At 45.1% G+C, this 17,041-nt stretch overlaps 2 protein-coding genes across 5 annotated transcripts in view; one reads left to right on the top strand and one right to left on the bottom strand.

Moving 5' to 3' along the window:
* Positions 1-9: 9 nt before the first annotated feature.
* Positions 10-1,011, bottom strand: LOC113225094 (putative uncharacterized protein FLJ13197). The gene has a single exon (XM_026455802.2). It carries the CDS (start codon positions 735-737, stop codon positions 363-365), a length of 375 nt encoding a protein of 124 aa, XP_026311587.1. The 5' UTR covers positions 738-1,011; the 3' UTR covers positions 10-362.
* KLF3 (Kruppel like factor 3) overlaps positions 95-17,041 on the top strand; it is a 37,676-nt gene continuing 20,729 nt past the window's right edge. The window contains exons 1-2 of one of the 4 annotated variants that reach the window (XM_023224681.2): positions 96-662; positions 10,288-10,363. The gene's annotated coding sequence lies outside the window, so the exon portion shown is untranslated. Of the gene's footprint in view, positions 663-10,287; positions 10,364-16,955; positions 16,994-17,041 lie in introns of those variants that run through there. The other 3 variants (XM_023224683.3, XM_023224680.3, XM_023224682.3) reach the window with 3 other exon arrangements.

Below are 17,041 nucleotides of genomic sequence, written 5' to 3'. Positions count from 1 at the left end.
GGCGGGGACACGGGCGGGGGCGCGGGGCCGGGCGGGGGGCGGAGGCCGCGCCGCTCACGCCCAGCCCCACGGCCTCGCCGCGCCTCGCGGGACAGGTTGGGCCGGCGGGGCGGCGCCCGGCTCCGGGGAATAATGAGTGTCTGTCAGGCCGTCCCCGGGTGACTGGGCGGGGCGGGGCGGAGGCGGCGCGGGAGGCGGGGGTGGCGGGGGAAGGGCGCAGGGCGGGGTGCGTGTTTGCGCGAGTGACTCGGCCGACCCCTCCGGCGGCTGCCTCCACCCAAGTGGGTGGGGACCCGCCCAGCCCGGGCGGCCGCGGCGGCTCCCTCTCCCCTCCCTGACCCTCCCACCCCGGGTCCCAGCCTCTACTTACCCCGCCAGCCCCGGGAGGCTCGCAGAGCGAGCGGCGCCGGCGTCATGTGACTGCCCGGAGTTGGTGCCAGGAGCCAGAGGGGAGCCAGGAGCGGAGCCGCGCGGAGCCAGGGCCCGAGCCGGAGCGCAGCGAGAGCGCCCGCCGCACGCGCGCCCGTCCCAGTCCCCTGCGGCCGCCACCGCCAACGCCGCCCGGACTGGAGCCCTGACATTGCTGCGCTCGGGGGGCCCCAGGCAGCCCGGATCGGGGCCTTTATTTCTCGTCTGCGGCGCCCCGCACTGCGCCTCGCAAAGTAAGTCTCGTCTCCCTCACCTCTGCTCTGCACCCCGGCCCCTGCAGCCCCCCTCCTCGGCCAGTCTGGTTTCATTTTTTCCCCGGAGGGGGCCGCGGGGAATGGGTCTGAGGTGCAGCGCTGGTGTGTGTGTGGGGGGCGTCTGCGGGCTTGGGAAAGTGCGGCGGCTCCACTTTGCCGGGGTGGGGGCGGAGAGCGAGCAAGGAGGAGGGGGTCACGGGTTCGCGGTGGAAAGTGAGGGGTTGAGGCGAGGCACCGTGCGGACCCCGGGTGGTGGGGAGCGGGACCGCAGCGCCCGCCGCCGTCCCGGGCAGGGCGCGGGCGGGGGCTCACCTGTGTGGTCCCCGGCCTCCTCCCGCCCGCTCACGATTCCCTCCAAAGCCCCAGAAATCTCCGTGCTCTCCGCGTGTGGCAACGTTGTTTGGAGAAAGGTAGCGCCGAGGCCGCGCGCTCCTGCTCCTCCCCTTCACGGTGCCCCCCCCGCCACCACATCCCCGGCTCCCGCGTCCTTCCCCTCCCCGCCCTCCGCCCGCGCCCCCGCCGCCCCCCTCCCTGGACACGCCGCGCGGCCGCTTGCCCGGCAGAGCAAACTTGGAGCAGCCTCCGGGCCCTCTGGAAAGAAACTTGGGGCAATTGGGATTGGAGGCAGCATCCCATTCTCGGTTCTGGAGCCCAGGAGCTGCCAGGGCGTCTGGATCCTCCGGGGCAGGAGAAATGAGCTGGCCGGGTTTGGAGAGTCTTCCTGGGGGCATGGAGAGAACCTGCCGCAGTGCCTGGAGCAAGGATTGCAGCGTGGCTGAAGGCGGAGGACGCCTTAGGCAACTGCCTGCAGCCGAGCCTGATGGGGATCCAGGGACAGATCCCTGGATCAGGACCCATGGGACCTACCTAACATTTCGAAGTGGCTTTCTTAGAGATGGCAGATAAGACTTGGAATTGTCATATTCATTTTTGGGGGCAGATGGCTACTGACAAGGAGGAGTACTTTTCTGGTTTAAATGTTATAGCAGTATACAATAATACTAGAAGAATGTGAATGAGACTTATTTTTAATAAGTCGAGTTAAACGGAAATTGGAAATTGCTCACCTTCTTGTATTTCACTAAAATAAACATTTTACACTTAACCACTGAATTTCTTACTCAGAATTTATGTTTCCATTAATATCACCCAAGACATTTTAAATATATTGATTATATTCTCACAAGAGTCTGGTATATGGGAAAAAGTATGAAGAGGTATTCTGACAAGTACCTGAAACATGCCAGCAAAATCAATTGAGGAATAGGCCAGTTGTTCATTATAGGTTTTTCCACACAGCAGTTTTGTGCCATCCTTTTCTGTATGAATTTGAGGAGCATTTTTATAAGAGAAATTCATCTGGATGATTTGCCTCACCCTAGGGAAGAAGACTTGCTTTTAGGGGAAAAAACAATCTGCTAGCATTACTATCCCAATTTTTTGGAGTTAGTGTTTAAGGGAAGTGTCCACAAGTGATTTCTTCTGGTTTGAAAAGAGGTATATTAGTTGACCTTAGGCTGTTAATAGAAACCTGAAATTAGATGTTTGATTAAATTAAACTCCCTAGAGAAACTGATTTCTTCATTTCTGCAGTCAGTGGGCTTTGCTGCAGAACTATTTATTAGAAGAAAAAAACCTAATATACTATCGGTAAGTTCAATCATGATACATTGTAAAGAACATTTAGCTTGCATGAAAGAGAACCCAAGTATAAAAATCTCAACATGGGAATAACAAAGAAAAGTAGCTGCTTAGACCACAAAACCTTGTCAGGTACAAAACAACAGAGTTTTGCAGAAAGCTATTGTTTTATTCACTGCAAAGTTTCTAAATTAAAACCCAATCTTCTTGTTGCTATGGGCACTGTGATGCCTTTTTTTTTCCCCCTTTTTTTCTTTTTCTTTTTCTCTTTTTTTTCCTTACCTGTACTTACGTCTGCACACACCACATTCTTAAATCTCTGATAATGTAAGCTTGAGTTAAACAGTCCTGGCTAACAAAGTAAAGAGAAATAATGGGAAAGGAACTGTGAATGGATTTTACCATCTTAAAAACCCAAAGGGAAAGTAGACATTTTAGAATTTCTTCTAGAAATTAGTACTCCGGTGTACAGATTTTATAGTAATTTTTAGACTAAATGTCAGGAACAGAATCACATTCTTAAAAGGTGAATTTCTGTAAATGTGTGTATATGTTGAACAGATGAGCAGTTCTGTGCAAAAAAAATGTGTATAACTGCATTTGAAAAAGACTGAAAATTTTGGGTTATTCTAGACGTCCCATAGTCTGTCTTGGAATTTAGTTCTGTGACTAAAGGAGGCTTACAATTGCTCCAATTTTGGTTCTGTGAGGTACCCCAATTGTTATCTGAATTCCTAACAGCAGTGCTCTATCTTTTTTCCTCTTGATGCACTGAAGCTGAACCATAATCATTACCCTAACTCGGAATTTGATCAGAGCTAGGGAGTAGCCATTGGAATGGGGCAGAAAGGGACAAAAGAAATCAGGAGGGAGGCTAGTGTTCGTTAGGAAGGTCTCTGCTGCTTGAATATGATAAAATCACATTTCACTTATGATGTTTACTGTATGTGGCAGCTCTTATTTGTAAATAGGGCAGGTCCCCTGTATAAAGCTGGTGTTATTATTCACACCCATAGAACAAACACCTCCACCCCCCTGTTGTTGTCTTAAAAAACTCCAGCTGCTCATGAATATAGGGTCAGGGAGGGCCGGCTAAATGTTTCTCTGTGCTTTCTCTCCAGCACAGCCAGCAGAGCTGTTTCCTGTTCTTTGTTTCAAGGCTGGGGTTTGCGTCATACATTCCAAGTGGCATATGTGTGCTCTTTCCTGTTTCAGGCTGTTTTCTGGTAGATCAGTAGCCCAGACCAGGCTGAGGTCCCTGCCCCTAAACTCTGTATCCCCACCCATGGAGTTATCATGTCTCTACACACTTCATATTGCTTAAGACGCCTGTGTTATGTCATAATGAGAAGTCAGTTAACCTTTTTACATACACCCTTTGCTCCACTGCATTTGTCTGGATGAATAAATGCTTTTACCTTTTTAAATTTTTTATTGCCAGATTGTGATTTGGGGAAATTTGGGTCCATCTTGGCAAAGAAACCTAAAGGAATTTTGTTTTTATTTGTTTGTAATTCTTGTGTTGAGGTGGTTAGGGTGTTAAGTTTTAAGATAGGCATTTTGCCCTGAAGCTGTCAATTTCAGATCAGGATTAACACCTTACAGTTTAGAAGACCTAGCGTTATCTGAAAGATGTGGCCCACCCTCGTTCACGTTTTAACCCAAACTGCTCCAGGTGGCTTCCGTGGATGGAGGAGAATTTAAGCAGTGTTGGCAGCCTGGCCTTAGTTGAAAGTCTTGCTTATGTTTGGAAGGAAAAATCTTTAGCAAAATCACTGAAGCAAAGCATAAGACATTGAGAAAATCCCAGGATTATTTCTTTTTAAGGACAAAGATTTAAATATCAGGATAATATTTTAAGGACAAAGATTTCACTGTACAATATTCTACATATCATTTCCAACCCGTTTTTAAGAATTGAAAAGCTCAAAGAAAAGGAGAACTGGAAATAGCAAATTCATTTGATGATAGATCGTTTGGAAAATTTTGATCTATTTTGAAAACAGAAGAAGAATACTCTTATTTTTGTTTTACAATAACATTTTTCGTTATTTTTTAAATACTCTGTCAGTTGTGGGTTAATGAATTTCTGGGATAACTATTTAAGACCTACCTTAATATTAGTTTTCTGTTGGTTCTTGAGAAACTAAGATTTAAGGAAATATTTGGTTGAAAAAGAAAAGTTTTAGAAAGTGCTTTTGTAAACTTGGGGTTTTTTTTTTTTTTTTTTTTTTTAATGGAAAGGAATCATCTACAGCATCTCTGTGGAATTAATTTCAAGAGTTGCTGAAACAGCAAATCAGGCCCTCTGCTCCCCCAAATTGATGATAATGGTGCTTTAGTTTTAAATGTCACATTTCTCCACATTCTTTATGTATAAATGGAAAGTATAAAATATGATATTAAGAGAGTTATTAGTATCAAATAGTTGGCTACTGATACTTCTATGAAAAAAGCTGGGAGTTTTGGAAGTCCCAATAAGTTCTTTCTCCTTCGGGAAAAGCAACTGGAAATACTAAGCTGACCTGTAGGACAAGAGGCTTTTAAGCCTAAAATTCATAAGTAACTCAAATTGAAGCAGGTTTTTGTTTGTTTGTTTTGGTTGCAAAGTTGTTAACAATCTAACTAGGTTTGGTAAAGAGTATTTGGCTTTCCCCAAATTCTTTCCTCTCCCTTTTGCAGGGAGATGAAGTGGTTAATAGGGATAATTAGGTTCTAATATATTCTATCAGAAAAAAATTCTACAAGCTTCTAAATGCTAAGCTGAATAGTTGGGGAAAATTATACTATCTTATAGTTGCTATAATTACCAAAAAAATGGGAATAAGAGTTTTATTTGTTAACCATATCAATCATGATTCCTAATTTAGTTTCATTGTGTCTCCATCCCCCTTGAGATACTTGCCTTCTTAATATTTTCAAATCAACATTTTTTGCTATAAAACGGCAGATTTCTTAGGCAGTATTTCTTGTTCTCTGCTTTCACACCCAGTTGTGTTTAAGAAAAATAAATATACGCAACTTCATTCTTTAAGTTACTAGGAATTGCATTATTCTGGAACTTGGATTTTTCTGAAATGCTTCATTTATCATTGGTTCTAGCCTTTTAAAAAAACGAATCCCTAGAATCTTAAAACAGTTGATATCTGGTTTGCTAGTATGTGATACTCTAGTCAGAATTCCTCTTGGGAGTGAGTTGGAAGAGGGTTATGATGGTCGCTAGCATTCTCATTGTCAAGACCACTCTGTTCCTTTCTTAGACCATGTTTCTCATCTTAAGCAGTCATGCCCAAGCTGGAGACAGGAAACCAGACAGCAGTCTGCCCTGATAAGGGACAGCATTGTCTGAAGGCGGGGGTAGCCCTGCTTTTCCCCTCAACTCAGCTCTCCTTCCTTGAAATTTAGTAGTCATAGAAGAGGCACAACACTGTTGACAGTTTCTGAACCAGAACTGGGATTCATTTCTTCCAAAGCAAAAAAACAGTGTCCTTCGCCCGGCGCAGTGGCTCATGCCTATAATTTCAGCACTTTGGGAGGCCGAGGCAGGCGGATCACCTGAGGTCAGGAGTTTGAGACCAGCCTGGCCAACATAGCGAAACCCCATCTTTACTAAAAGTACAAAAATTAGCCGGGTGTGGTGGCGGGTGCCTGTAATCCCAGCTACTCGGGAGGCTGGCTGAGGCAGGAGAATCACTTGAACCCGGGAGGCGGAGGTTGCAGTGAGCCGAGATTGTGCCCCTGCACTACAGCCTGAGCAACAAGAGTGAGACTCTGTCTCAAAAAAAAAAAAAAAAAAGGTGTCCTCTTAACTGGCCCTGTCCTAATTCTGTAATGTGACCATATTCAATGGAACAGTAAGAGAAAAAAAAAAATGATCTGTGCATTTTGTATCCGTTGGTCAGAGGGTTGTAGTAAAGCTCTTTCTTTAGCAAAACAGATTCCTGGAGGTTTTTGAAAGTCACTCTATTGTGTCAGCAGGCTGAATTCATTATCATTTCTCCACCTAATTGTTTAGAAGGGCTGGAGACAGAAGAGAGCAAGTTAGGTGGCCCTCTAGCCCATGCATTTCATGTAACCCCTGGGTCTGGCTCTTACTTACCCTGTTTCCTGTAAGGGGGTGCTCCCTGAGGCAGGCCCTTTGCAGGAGGACCCAGAATTGCCCTGCTTAGTCTGGGACATCCTCAAGATGGTTGCCAGTCTCTGGAAGGCGTGTGGATCCTGCCAGGGATGGCCCAGAGCTAGTCTCAACCCAAATCAGTGGAGTTTGGCCAAATCTGGACATAAGAGATCAAATGGATATTGAGGTCAGTGGATTCTACTCTGGAGAGCGCCCTGCAAATCAAGTGTGGGCTTTTTTCTCCTTTGGCCTATATGCTGTTCTTTCTGCTACCACTGTTGTTTAAGTGTAATCACTGAAATCTACTCCTTTATCTGTTCCTGTACTTTGCACCCCTGATACCTTCCAAAGCTTCACACTCCAAAGCCTCTTTCATTTGTAAGATCAAGTTCCTGTTCCACTGACTTTCCAAACCAGGGAGTTTTTCTCTCCCAGGCTTCCAAAGTTTTCACGTTTACTTTGCATTTTGGAAGATGAGGTTTCAGGCCGGCTTCACCAGCCGCTGGACAGTTTCCATGTAGGACACCTGGTGTACCATCATTCCAGGGCTGTTGCCCTTAGTTTATCCTAGCATGTGAGAAGTGTCGTTTGACATCCATTAATTTATTCATCTCACAAGTATTTATTGAGTACCTACTTATTAGAGCTAATCTCAAATTATGTGCATTCATTACTCTGAGTTATGCCATAGGATGGAGTAGATCTGCAGTGATCTAACCTGAAAAGGCATTTTGAAATCTTAATTGCCTGCGGAACCTCCCCCTGGCACTGCTTCCCATGGGCCAGTGTGGCTGTGCACACCCACACCCTCCCTACTGGGGAGTGACCCCAGCATTAGGCAATTTTACCTAAAAGTCAGTCCCACAGCACAGGCTCTGAAGCAGAACAGAAAGTGCCCGGGTCTGCAGGCAGACACTTCTGTTCTTGGCTGCAGCTCCAACTAGCTCTGTGAAATTGGGCGAGTCATTTCACCTCTGTTCCTCCATTTCCTCATTTCTAAAATGGGATGAGGACCTGACCCTTCCACCTTTGTACAGTTATTATGAGGATTTCCGTATTTACTTGGGTCAAGCTGCCAATTTTTCTCAGCAGTTATATCGACAATGCAGGTGCACTGGCTAGGAAGAATAATCGCCTAATTTGGGGCCTTCAGAATGTGTCTTTTGATCTTGCATCCAAGTGTGCATACTGAGACAGGGTGGGCAGCAGGAGCCAGTTGGAAGGGGTGGAAACTCACTAATGTGAAAAGACTGTCCCCACGTTCTGTCTTCTCTGGGGACCAACCTGTTCACAGAAATCACTATCCCGTACTTACTGTTGGTGGTGTAATGTTGTCCTCTGCCTGGGGAGGTGGAAGAGTGGTGTGCCAAGGCCACCAGTCTTAAGTCAGACTACCTTAGGTTCAAGTCCTGGCTCTACAGGTTAGCAGCTGTGTGATGTTAGGCAGGTTACTTGACCTCTCTGTTTCAGTGTTCTTTTCAGTAAAATGGGAAGATAGTGTAACCACTTCATTGACATTAAACAGCACCTGGTGATTACCAAGCATGAAGGTGGTGGTGATTGGCAGGAAACCTGTGACATCACTTAGCCCCTTGCCTTCCTTGATCCCTTTTCAAAAACCTGTGTTTGCACACACCCCTTCTCCCTGCAGTTCCCTCCCACCTGCCTCCTCTCCTCCCTTTCTCGCTTTCTTTTTTCTATTTTAGATTTTAAAATACAGTAGAGACCTCGATACTAGACTTGTTTAGAAGACCTCACTGAGTGAATAATAATAAATTCTTTGAAGATGGTACTGGTGAGGTCTCTGGAGTACACATGATGGGCCAGGCTAAGGTTAGGGGCAATAACTTTTTCTTAGGAAGTTTGGTTTACTAGCTCTCCCTTAGAGTTAGGCCCTTCACCCCTGTTACTTGTTTAAGGGAGGTTTCAAGTGCATTCAGAGGGAAAGGGAGATGATTGTGGAACTCCTACTATGAGCTAAGTGCTCTTATGTTAGCTCCTTAGGCTTGACATAAAAACTTCATTCAGGGAACAAGCCCAGTCTCCTGTGGGGAGTGGGGAGGGAGCCCTCTCAGGAAGGCTGAGGCCTGCCTGTCTGTCCTTCCCAGTACTGCTGGCAGCCTTGTGAGACGCACCACTGGGAAAGCTAAAAGGCCTAGCCTATCTAGGTAAGAAGAGGCGGCCTTGGATCCCCCAGGGAGCAATCAGCTGGCTGCGGAGTGGGGAGGGCCTTGAGCTGGTCTTTGAAGAATTAGGAGGATTTAGATAAGCCGGAAGGGGAGGGGGCATTCCACGCTGGTTGCCCAGCATCGGGGCCAAAAATGAACAAAGGCCTGGGGGTGGGCAGGGCAGCCGGCATGAAGGGCACTTGTTGGAGCAGGGGGCAGCTGGTGGGGAACGGGGTGCCGAGCATGGGTGCCTGAGCCCACTGTCAGACCCGGGGAGAGCGCGGGAGGGAAGTTTGTGAGCTGGGAAGGACGGGATGAGAAGAGATCTGTGAAAAACACAGGTGGCAAGGGGCGAGGGCTGGACTGGAGAGGCTGAGGGAGACCAGTGGCGGAAAAGCTGCAGCAACGCAGGTGGGAGGTGCTGGGGGCCTGGCCCCCAAGGCAGGAGGGGAGAGCAAAGGAGGTGAGGAAGGCTTCAGAGATGGCCTCTAGGTTTCCATGGTGAAGGACCAGAAAATAAGGCCAATGGGAGGCGGGGAGGGGGCAGCCTTAGAGGCAGGAACAAGGAGGAGTAGGGTTGGTTTGGGCCACGTTGATAGCAGTGGTTCAAAATGCTTTTCTTTTCTGCTTATTTTTAAAGGGAGAGGGCAGGCTTCGTTCATGGTTTTGTATTCAAAGTTTCAGTGGCTCCCCGGGAGGAACTTCAGTGGAGAATCCTCAGGAGCGGAGGGAGTGATCACAGCCCCACAGTTCCTTCTGGTTATTTTTAAGGTTCTAACCATCCCTGTTCAGGCCGGAATTTCCAGGAACTGGCTGCTGCCCAGAGCCAACTGCTCCCTCCCAGCCTCCCACTCCCCTGCAGGGTGGGGCCCCATGGGTGGAGGCTCCTTAGGGTGGAGTTGGGTGGGTCTCCAGTGATAGGGAGGGCACTGAGCAGAGGCAGATGAGAGGCAGCGTGGCCTCAGCAGCCCTTCTGGATTTGATTATATAACACTTCACAGAAGAGAACTGTGAGGGCTTAGGCGAGGCCTTGTGAGATATGTACACAGCAGGATTAGACGTTATGGGTATTTTTCAATTTATCTTGGGTTGCTTGCCCTTAAAACTAAAACACAAAATTGTCAGAGAGCATAAAGAAGCGTGCAACCCTAGTAGGAAAATGATTCGAATTTGCTGCAGTTTCTCTAAGAAGGGTGTGGAATGCCACTAGCCAGATGGCCTTGAACTCCCGAGGGTAGCGTGGGTGTGGGTGTCCCCACCCCCAGCCCTGCTTTGCTAGGCCTCAGTTTGGAAACTCGGTCAGGCTTTTGCTTGGTTGTTACCTTTGCACCTGTCCTTATTGACATGCAAAATCAATTGCTTCACTTGGTCTTTCCGAAGTACAGGGTGTGGGCAGAATCTTATCTGAAGCCATGTCCTGTTTGGACAAGTTGGACTTGCCTTGGCAACTCTCCATAGGGTGGAGCAGATGGGTGGAGGCAGGAAAGTAAAATTGGGTGGCTTGTTAGCAGAGAGAGGAGCAAGGGTGGGTTGTTTGCTCACTGGATCATTAGATTTCATCTGAAACGAAATAATTAACTTCTTTGCCATTTACAATATACATTAATGCAAAATAACTAATTCATGAGGGGCAAAGATTTAGAAACAACCCGTGGAATTTTTCTCCTTTTCAAACCAGCCATAGAAGAGTAAGACAGGTGAAAATCGCGGAGTGGCATGAACATTTCCAAGAATGTCCGGGTAGGAATTTCCAGGTAGGTGCCAGTGCTCAGCTTTTCTTAAGGGAGCCTCCAGCTTAATGCCTGCTGACATCTGTTGCCTGTCCCCAGTATTTCTGGCCAGGGCAACTGCCCTTAAATAATACTTGAGCCATTGGGGGATTTTGAAGAATTTGGGTAAAGAAATGAAGAGAGAAAAGTTTCTCTGGAAAGGAAGTTTAGCTACAGGGATGTTGCTTGCCTGCCCGGTTTTCCTCGCCAAGAATTACACACACATGCACACACAGCCTTTTTTTCTCTCTCTCTCTCTTTTTTCCCCTGAAGTTCCTTTGGGGAGTAAGGGTGGGGGAAGATAACATGTTTTCTCTTTTAAAAATCCAAAAACATAGAAGAGTTGAAAGGGACGCTTAGCAATGGTGTGTTGGTGTGTTGCTCGTTACGCCTAGCCTAGCCGAGGTTAGCTGGGAGACGGGAGTTGTGCTTGGAGGAAGGCAGGTGATTTGGAGCCTCAGGGTCAGCCCTGAGTTGGGGAAGATAATGCAGGGACCTTTTGAGGATTTGTGGGAAGAAATGAGGGCACGGAAAAGGGAAGAAATAGGGAGATGAGAAGGAAGAACATCAGAGGCAGGTCTTGCTCTAACCCCAAGAAACAGGGAAGAAACTGCTCCTGATATGTACACGTTCTCTCTCCACCTTCCTCCTCCCTCAGGAAGGGGCAGGCAGTCATCTGTAAGGTTGTTTCTGTAATAAATCATGCTCTAGCCTCCAGGCAAGCTGCTTTCAGAGGAGGTTTAGTAACCCCCTAACCTCGACTTCCATGAAGGACTGTGTGTGTGTGTTTCTAAGCCCTGCAGCTCACCTGCAGCCCTACCCCCCACCCCATAAAGCCATTGTGCCTAGGCCTCCGATACTACTGGATAGGGCTCCAAAGCAAGACTGCATTACTTCTGAAACTTCATGTCAATGATTCACCAAGCTTTTTAATCTGTGATCACGCAGTCCTGCATTTTGACAGAAATTTGACCCTTATTTTAACATCTGAAAAGTCAGAAGTGTAGGTGGAAAGAGTGTTAAGGGAAATCCATTTCTCCTTTTTGAGGACCATTCATTTTTATTGGCCGTTCTCTGCAAAATAACACAGCTGGGGAAGATGGCATTTGCTCCAGTTATGGAAAATTATTTTGGCAGTGGTGATATTCCGGTAAATTTTTGCTTTTAAGCACCTCAATAACTTAGAATTTTTCATAAAAACAGTTTTGCCCTTTTTTTCCTCCTTTTAGATGCAATTTTGTTATCCTGGTATTGCTTAGTTTAGCATTAGAATGTATTTCTAAGGCTAAGACTAGCTAATGTATTTCTAAGGCTAGCTAAGCTAGTTAAAATATAATGAAGATGTAAATGTGTTTGTGATTGGAAAATAGTCGTCAGAAAAAAATAGAACCACATTTAGAGCCTCCTCTTCTCTGTGATACTCACATAAAATGATTAATAGAATTCCTGAGCCTGGTTAAAACCCACTAGGTTTAAACACCCCGAGGTTGGCCAACTGGATTGATTTACTGCCGGTGTCCTGGTCTCTAATGCCTGTTTTAGTGCGCCACCTACTGGTTCTGCTTAAGATTGCCGTCAGTACTGTATGATAGATTTTCTAAGCATTTGTGGTTTACTTAGCATTCTTTCAGAATGATAATAACCCCAGTGCACTGAGCCGCCCGTGGGTACTAAAGACTGCCAAGTTTAGGGACCCTATTTCTTCCAGGGCTTAAGTTACTTCTCAGTTATGTGGAAGGCACTTTGAAGACTTTACAGTCACTCTTAGGATTCTAGATCAGAACCTGTAAACAAATCAGTACCAATGACAAAAGTGGTTCCTCTAGTCAGAGATATGGGTGCAAAGTATAGAAATTTTTTGCAGATACATAAACAGAAGCCTGATTTCTGTTCATGTGTTTGATTCTCTTTCTAAATTTGGTTTCTTCCTAGCTTGGCTTCCCTATCTTGTCTTTGTTAAAAGTTTTGATTATAGAAATAATAAACTTACACCTATAATCCCTGCACTTTGGGAGGCCAAGGCGGGAAGATCACTTGAGGCCAGGAGTTCGAGACCAGCCTGGCCAACATGGTGAAACCCTGTCTCTACTAAAAGTATAAAACTTAGCCAGGAGTGGTGGTGTGCACCTGTAATCCCCGCTACTCAGGAGGCTGAGGCAGGAGAATTACTTGAACCCAGGAGGCAGATGTTGCAGTAAGCCGAGATCGTTTCACCGCACTCCAGCCTGGGTGACAGGGTGGGACTCCATCTCAAAATAAAAATATATAAAAATAATAAACTTTAAAAATAGAACACAGATGTATAGAAAGCTGTCCCACCACCACTCTCAAGAAGCTCCTGTTAACAGTTTCGGGTATGTGGTTCCAGGCGTTTTCTTTGCATGTCCTTTATCTACTTGTTTCATATTCTGACTATCACTAAAAGCATCATCATTTAAAAGCTATTTTAGAAGCTACCAAATTGGAAACAAAGCGCTTGTAGACATGTGAAATAGTCAGTGAGTTTGATTCTATTCATTGTGATATTTGAATTTTACACAGACCTTTTTTTTAACATCCAGGATGCATTATTTAGTTAGGAGTTTCAAAATTAGGTATTCTAATCCTATCATTCCTTCTTTGTTTATTAACTTAAATACTTCTGTACTGAGAATATCCCTTCATCAACATTTAGATTACTTTGAGGTACATTTCTGAGCAAATAAACATACCTTTGTAATTATTTTTTAATAAAAGTAAATCAGGTTTTGTTAGTGCCAGTGTTTTTGTTTTGTTTTGTTTTGTTTTGTTTTTTTTGAGACCAGAGTTTCGCTCTTGTTGCCCAGGCTGAAGTGCAATGGCGCTATTTCGACTCACTGCAACCTCTGCCTCCCGGGTTCAAGCGATTCTCCTGCCTCAGCCTCCTGAGTAGCTGGGATTGCAGGTGTGTGCCACCACACCCGGATAATTTTTTATATGTTTAGTAGAAACAGGGTTTCACCATGTTGGACAGGCTGGTCTCAAACTCCTAACCTCCGGTGATTTGCCCGCCTCGGCCTCCCAAAGTGCTGAAATTACAGGCGTGAGCTACCGCGCCTGGCCAGTGCCAGTGGTTTATACTAGACTGTGTTTCTCTTAGGATTACAAGTCTTGTGTTTCCTTAAACTTAGGTAAAACAAAAAATTAAAGAACAATAGTGATTTAAATAATGCCTTAATGATAAAAAGATGTAGCACGTTAATGTGTAATTCATTTCTAAAAGGATTCAGTAGTCGTTGCTGTGGCCATTAGACAAAGTCATTGAAAGCTATGTGAGCTAAATGGTAGACTTAGAATTTGAACGAGAAGGAACTCCAGAGCCCATCCTCTTAATTTATTCTGCTGTGCTGCAATTAGTGGTAGTAAAGAGTGCAGGGTAACATGAAGTGTGGAGATGCTGGCCTCGCTCAGAAGCTGTTGTTGCAGTGGTCCAGTTGTGAAGTGACAAGGCTTCATATGAGACCTCATACAGGATGTAGGCAGCTGTTAACTTTGAAACCGAATCTAGTCTGAGTTTTATTTAAGGGTGGGAGATAGACCTCTAAGGCTAGGGTAAGTTAGCAAAGAGGCAAATACCAGACATTTTTGCTCCGGAAGTTGGAACCAACACATTTAGTGTCGTGTGTACAGAATATATATCCAAATTTTATGTGCATATGGATATAAATTAGGGCAAAGGGGTGTGTGTGTGTGTGTTTTAATCTCATTTGATAGACCTAAATCCTTGAGAAGTAGATAAGGGAGGCATGCTCTGCATTTTACAAATGATCACTCTTGCCCCATGGCTGTGCTAGTTTGCAGTCTGCTTGAGTCTCAAAACCATGGCTCCTTCCTTATACACCTGAGAATGCGAATGCTTTAATTTAGAAGCATTTGCATCAAGATACTGTCTAGTGGGATAGATGAGTCTGGAAGAGTGAATTCAGTGTAAAAAGCTGGGGGTGGGGAGGTGGGAGGCTGCCACAGGGTGACCAGCCGTGAGTCAGGGCTGCTAAATGATCTGACCTCATTGATGTAAGCAGGAGATCTCACATCTTTTGTTTATGGTCCACTGTGAGGCACTGGACAACAATTCTTCGAACCATGTTCATCTGTACAGCTGCTAGGCTGGGAACTGGTTAATAATAGATCCCAAGACACAAAAGCGTTTTCATCCCTCATTATGAAATCATCTATTTTTCACTGGCTGTTGCGGTTTGTTCTTGCTGGAATACATAAGAGGGTAGTAGCACCGTTGATTTCAGCAGCTTGGTATCAAATTGTATTTGCAGATTACAATACACCCTGTGATGTAGGAAAATATAATTTTGAAGTCAGGGCCTTATGTCGAGTTATTGATGAAATTCACGTGTTGTGATGTGATTGTCATGAGATTGAAAACAGACTTTCTTCAATGAATCAACGAAGCACAAGAACTACATAGTATCACTTCCATAATTGTATGTGAAGATATCTTAGTCTAACCCATGGAGCACCAACACAACAAATTATAGGATTGCTATCATGGAGGTGGGGATGGGGGTTTTTAACACTGAAATACAAGAAGTAATCCAGAACCCGGGATTCCTGCAGCTTCTTCACTCTAGAACTTGTTCAATTTGCCACTCAAACCGGGGTGATCTATAAAGACCTTAACTCTAACCAAAGCACTGAGCACTTAAACCAAATTTGCCTAGTGAGTGCCTGAAGTCAGTTTCTGAAAGTGTGTCTAGTAGCAGGACAGTGTTTCTGTAACTGAGGAGACACATTTGAACATTGAGCAGACTGAATATTTCATCTTGTGAAGAAGCAGCTGGCTTGATATAGATTAGTGTTAGTGTTAGAAGTGGACTTTACAGAACAAAAGAAAATAGAAGGGATGTCAAGCAGAGAACAACAGAAGAAAAGGACAGGACAGGATCAAGATCCTTTACAATAGGCTCATTTCCTAATGAGGAGAAATCTGTGTGAAAACAAGCTAATATTCTTCATATGTGAAAAGTGCTTAGAAAACAATAAGAAGCGGTGGGGGGTGTCAAGACCTGAGTAGGCATTTCTCAAAAGAAGAAATCCAAATGGTCAGTAAAGCTGAAAAAAAATTAACTTTAATAACCAAATCAATTTAGAATAAAAACCATTTGCCATTTTGAGACTTAACAAGTTGGCAGTGTGTTTATCTTTTACAACACAAGTGATAACACATGTTGCTGGTGGAGATTTGGGGAAACAGGTTGTATTTTATTTATTTATCTATTTATTTATTTATTTATTTATTTATTTTTTGAGACGGAGCCTTACTGTGTCGTCCAGGCTGGAGTGCAGTGGCGCGATCTCCACTCACTTCAACCTCTGCCTCCAGGGTTCAAGCAATTCTCTGCCTCAGCCTCCCGAGTAGCTGGGATTGCAGGCATCTGCCACCACACCCAGCTAATTTTTGTATTTTTAGTAGATACAGGGTTTCACCATGTTGGCCAGGCTGGTCATTAACTCCTGACCTCGTGATCCATCCTCCTTAGCCTTCCAAAGTGCTGGGATTACAGGCGTGAGCCACTACGCCCAGCAACAGGTTGTATTTCATTAATGAAAATAATAGTTCGTTTTTGCCAGATGATGCACCAGGCACTTCGGGAAATGTACGTACTTCTCACCCAGGAATTCCCCTACAGAAAACTTATCCTAAAAATTAACGGTGTGCAGGAGGATATATTTAAAGAGGCTCATTGCTGTTTGTAATGGCGAAAATGTAGAAGTAACCCTAAGTGCCCAGTAAAGAGGAATGCATTAAGTAAACTGATGTGTTCACACAGTGGCACGGGGGATTTGATGGTGCAGAACCATACTTACTGAAAAAGAAACATTTTCACAATTAATTGTTCAGTGAAATGATAGGTACTAAATAGCATATACACTGTGAGCCCAGTTTTAAAGAGAGTTTGTTAGAATAAAAATGAAATTTTAATGATGGTTGGCTCTAGGTTTTCTTTTTGCTTGCTTTTTTTCCCCTAATTTTTCTGTGACTAGCATCAGGGGAAAAGGGAAGGTGTTTAACAATCGTATGTAATCTGAACCTCTAAAGAGTTGCACAGCAATCCCAGGCAAGCTTTGCTGCTTAGACGGGGCTGTACATAATGTTCCAGAAAAGTCCGGGTTTATGTATTGAGTTAGAAATGTTGGTTGGCTCTCATCTGGTTATGACCATGGAGTCTGGTTTTAATTATGTAAATGGCATCTTTCATAGGTAAGGGAAACAAACTCCAGCCATTCCAGGGGTAAGGGAGTAAAAGGGGTAGAGAAGTGGGGTAAGGAGTATTATATTTTATTTTATTATTTATTTATCTGTTTATGTTTCCTTTGAGACAGAGTCTCGCTCTGTCACCCAGGCTGGAGTGCAGTGGTGCCATTTCGGCTCACTGCAACCTCCGCCTTCTGGGTTCAAGCAATTCTCCTGCCTCAGCCTTCCGAGTAGCTGGGATTATAGGCGTGCGCCACCACGCCCAGCTAATTTTTGCATTTTTAGTGGAGACGGGGTTTCACCATGTTGGCCAGGCTGGTCTCAAACTCCCGACCTCAGGCGAACCGTCTGCCTCGGCGGCCTGCCAAAGTGCTGAGATTACAAAGGTGAGCCACCTTGGCCAGGCTATATTTTATTTTTACTAGTTTGTATTT

This window comes from Piliocolobus tephrosceles, chromosome 3 (genome assembly GCF_002776525.5).
Source record: "Piliocolobus tephrosceles isolate RC106 chromosome 3, ASM277652v3, whole genome shotgun sequence".
Classification (NCBI taxonomy): Eukaryota; Metazoa; Chordata; class Mammalia; order Primates; family Cercopithecidae; genus Piliocolobus; species Piliocolobus tephrosceles.
This window is presented reverse-complemented; position numbering and strand designations above follow the sequence as displayed.

Coding starts and splice junctions, on each gene's coding strand:
- LOC113225094 (XM_026455802.2), bottom strand. CDS start 737: ATGAAACCAGACTGGCCGAGGAGGGGGGCTGCAGGGGCCGGGGTGCAG.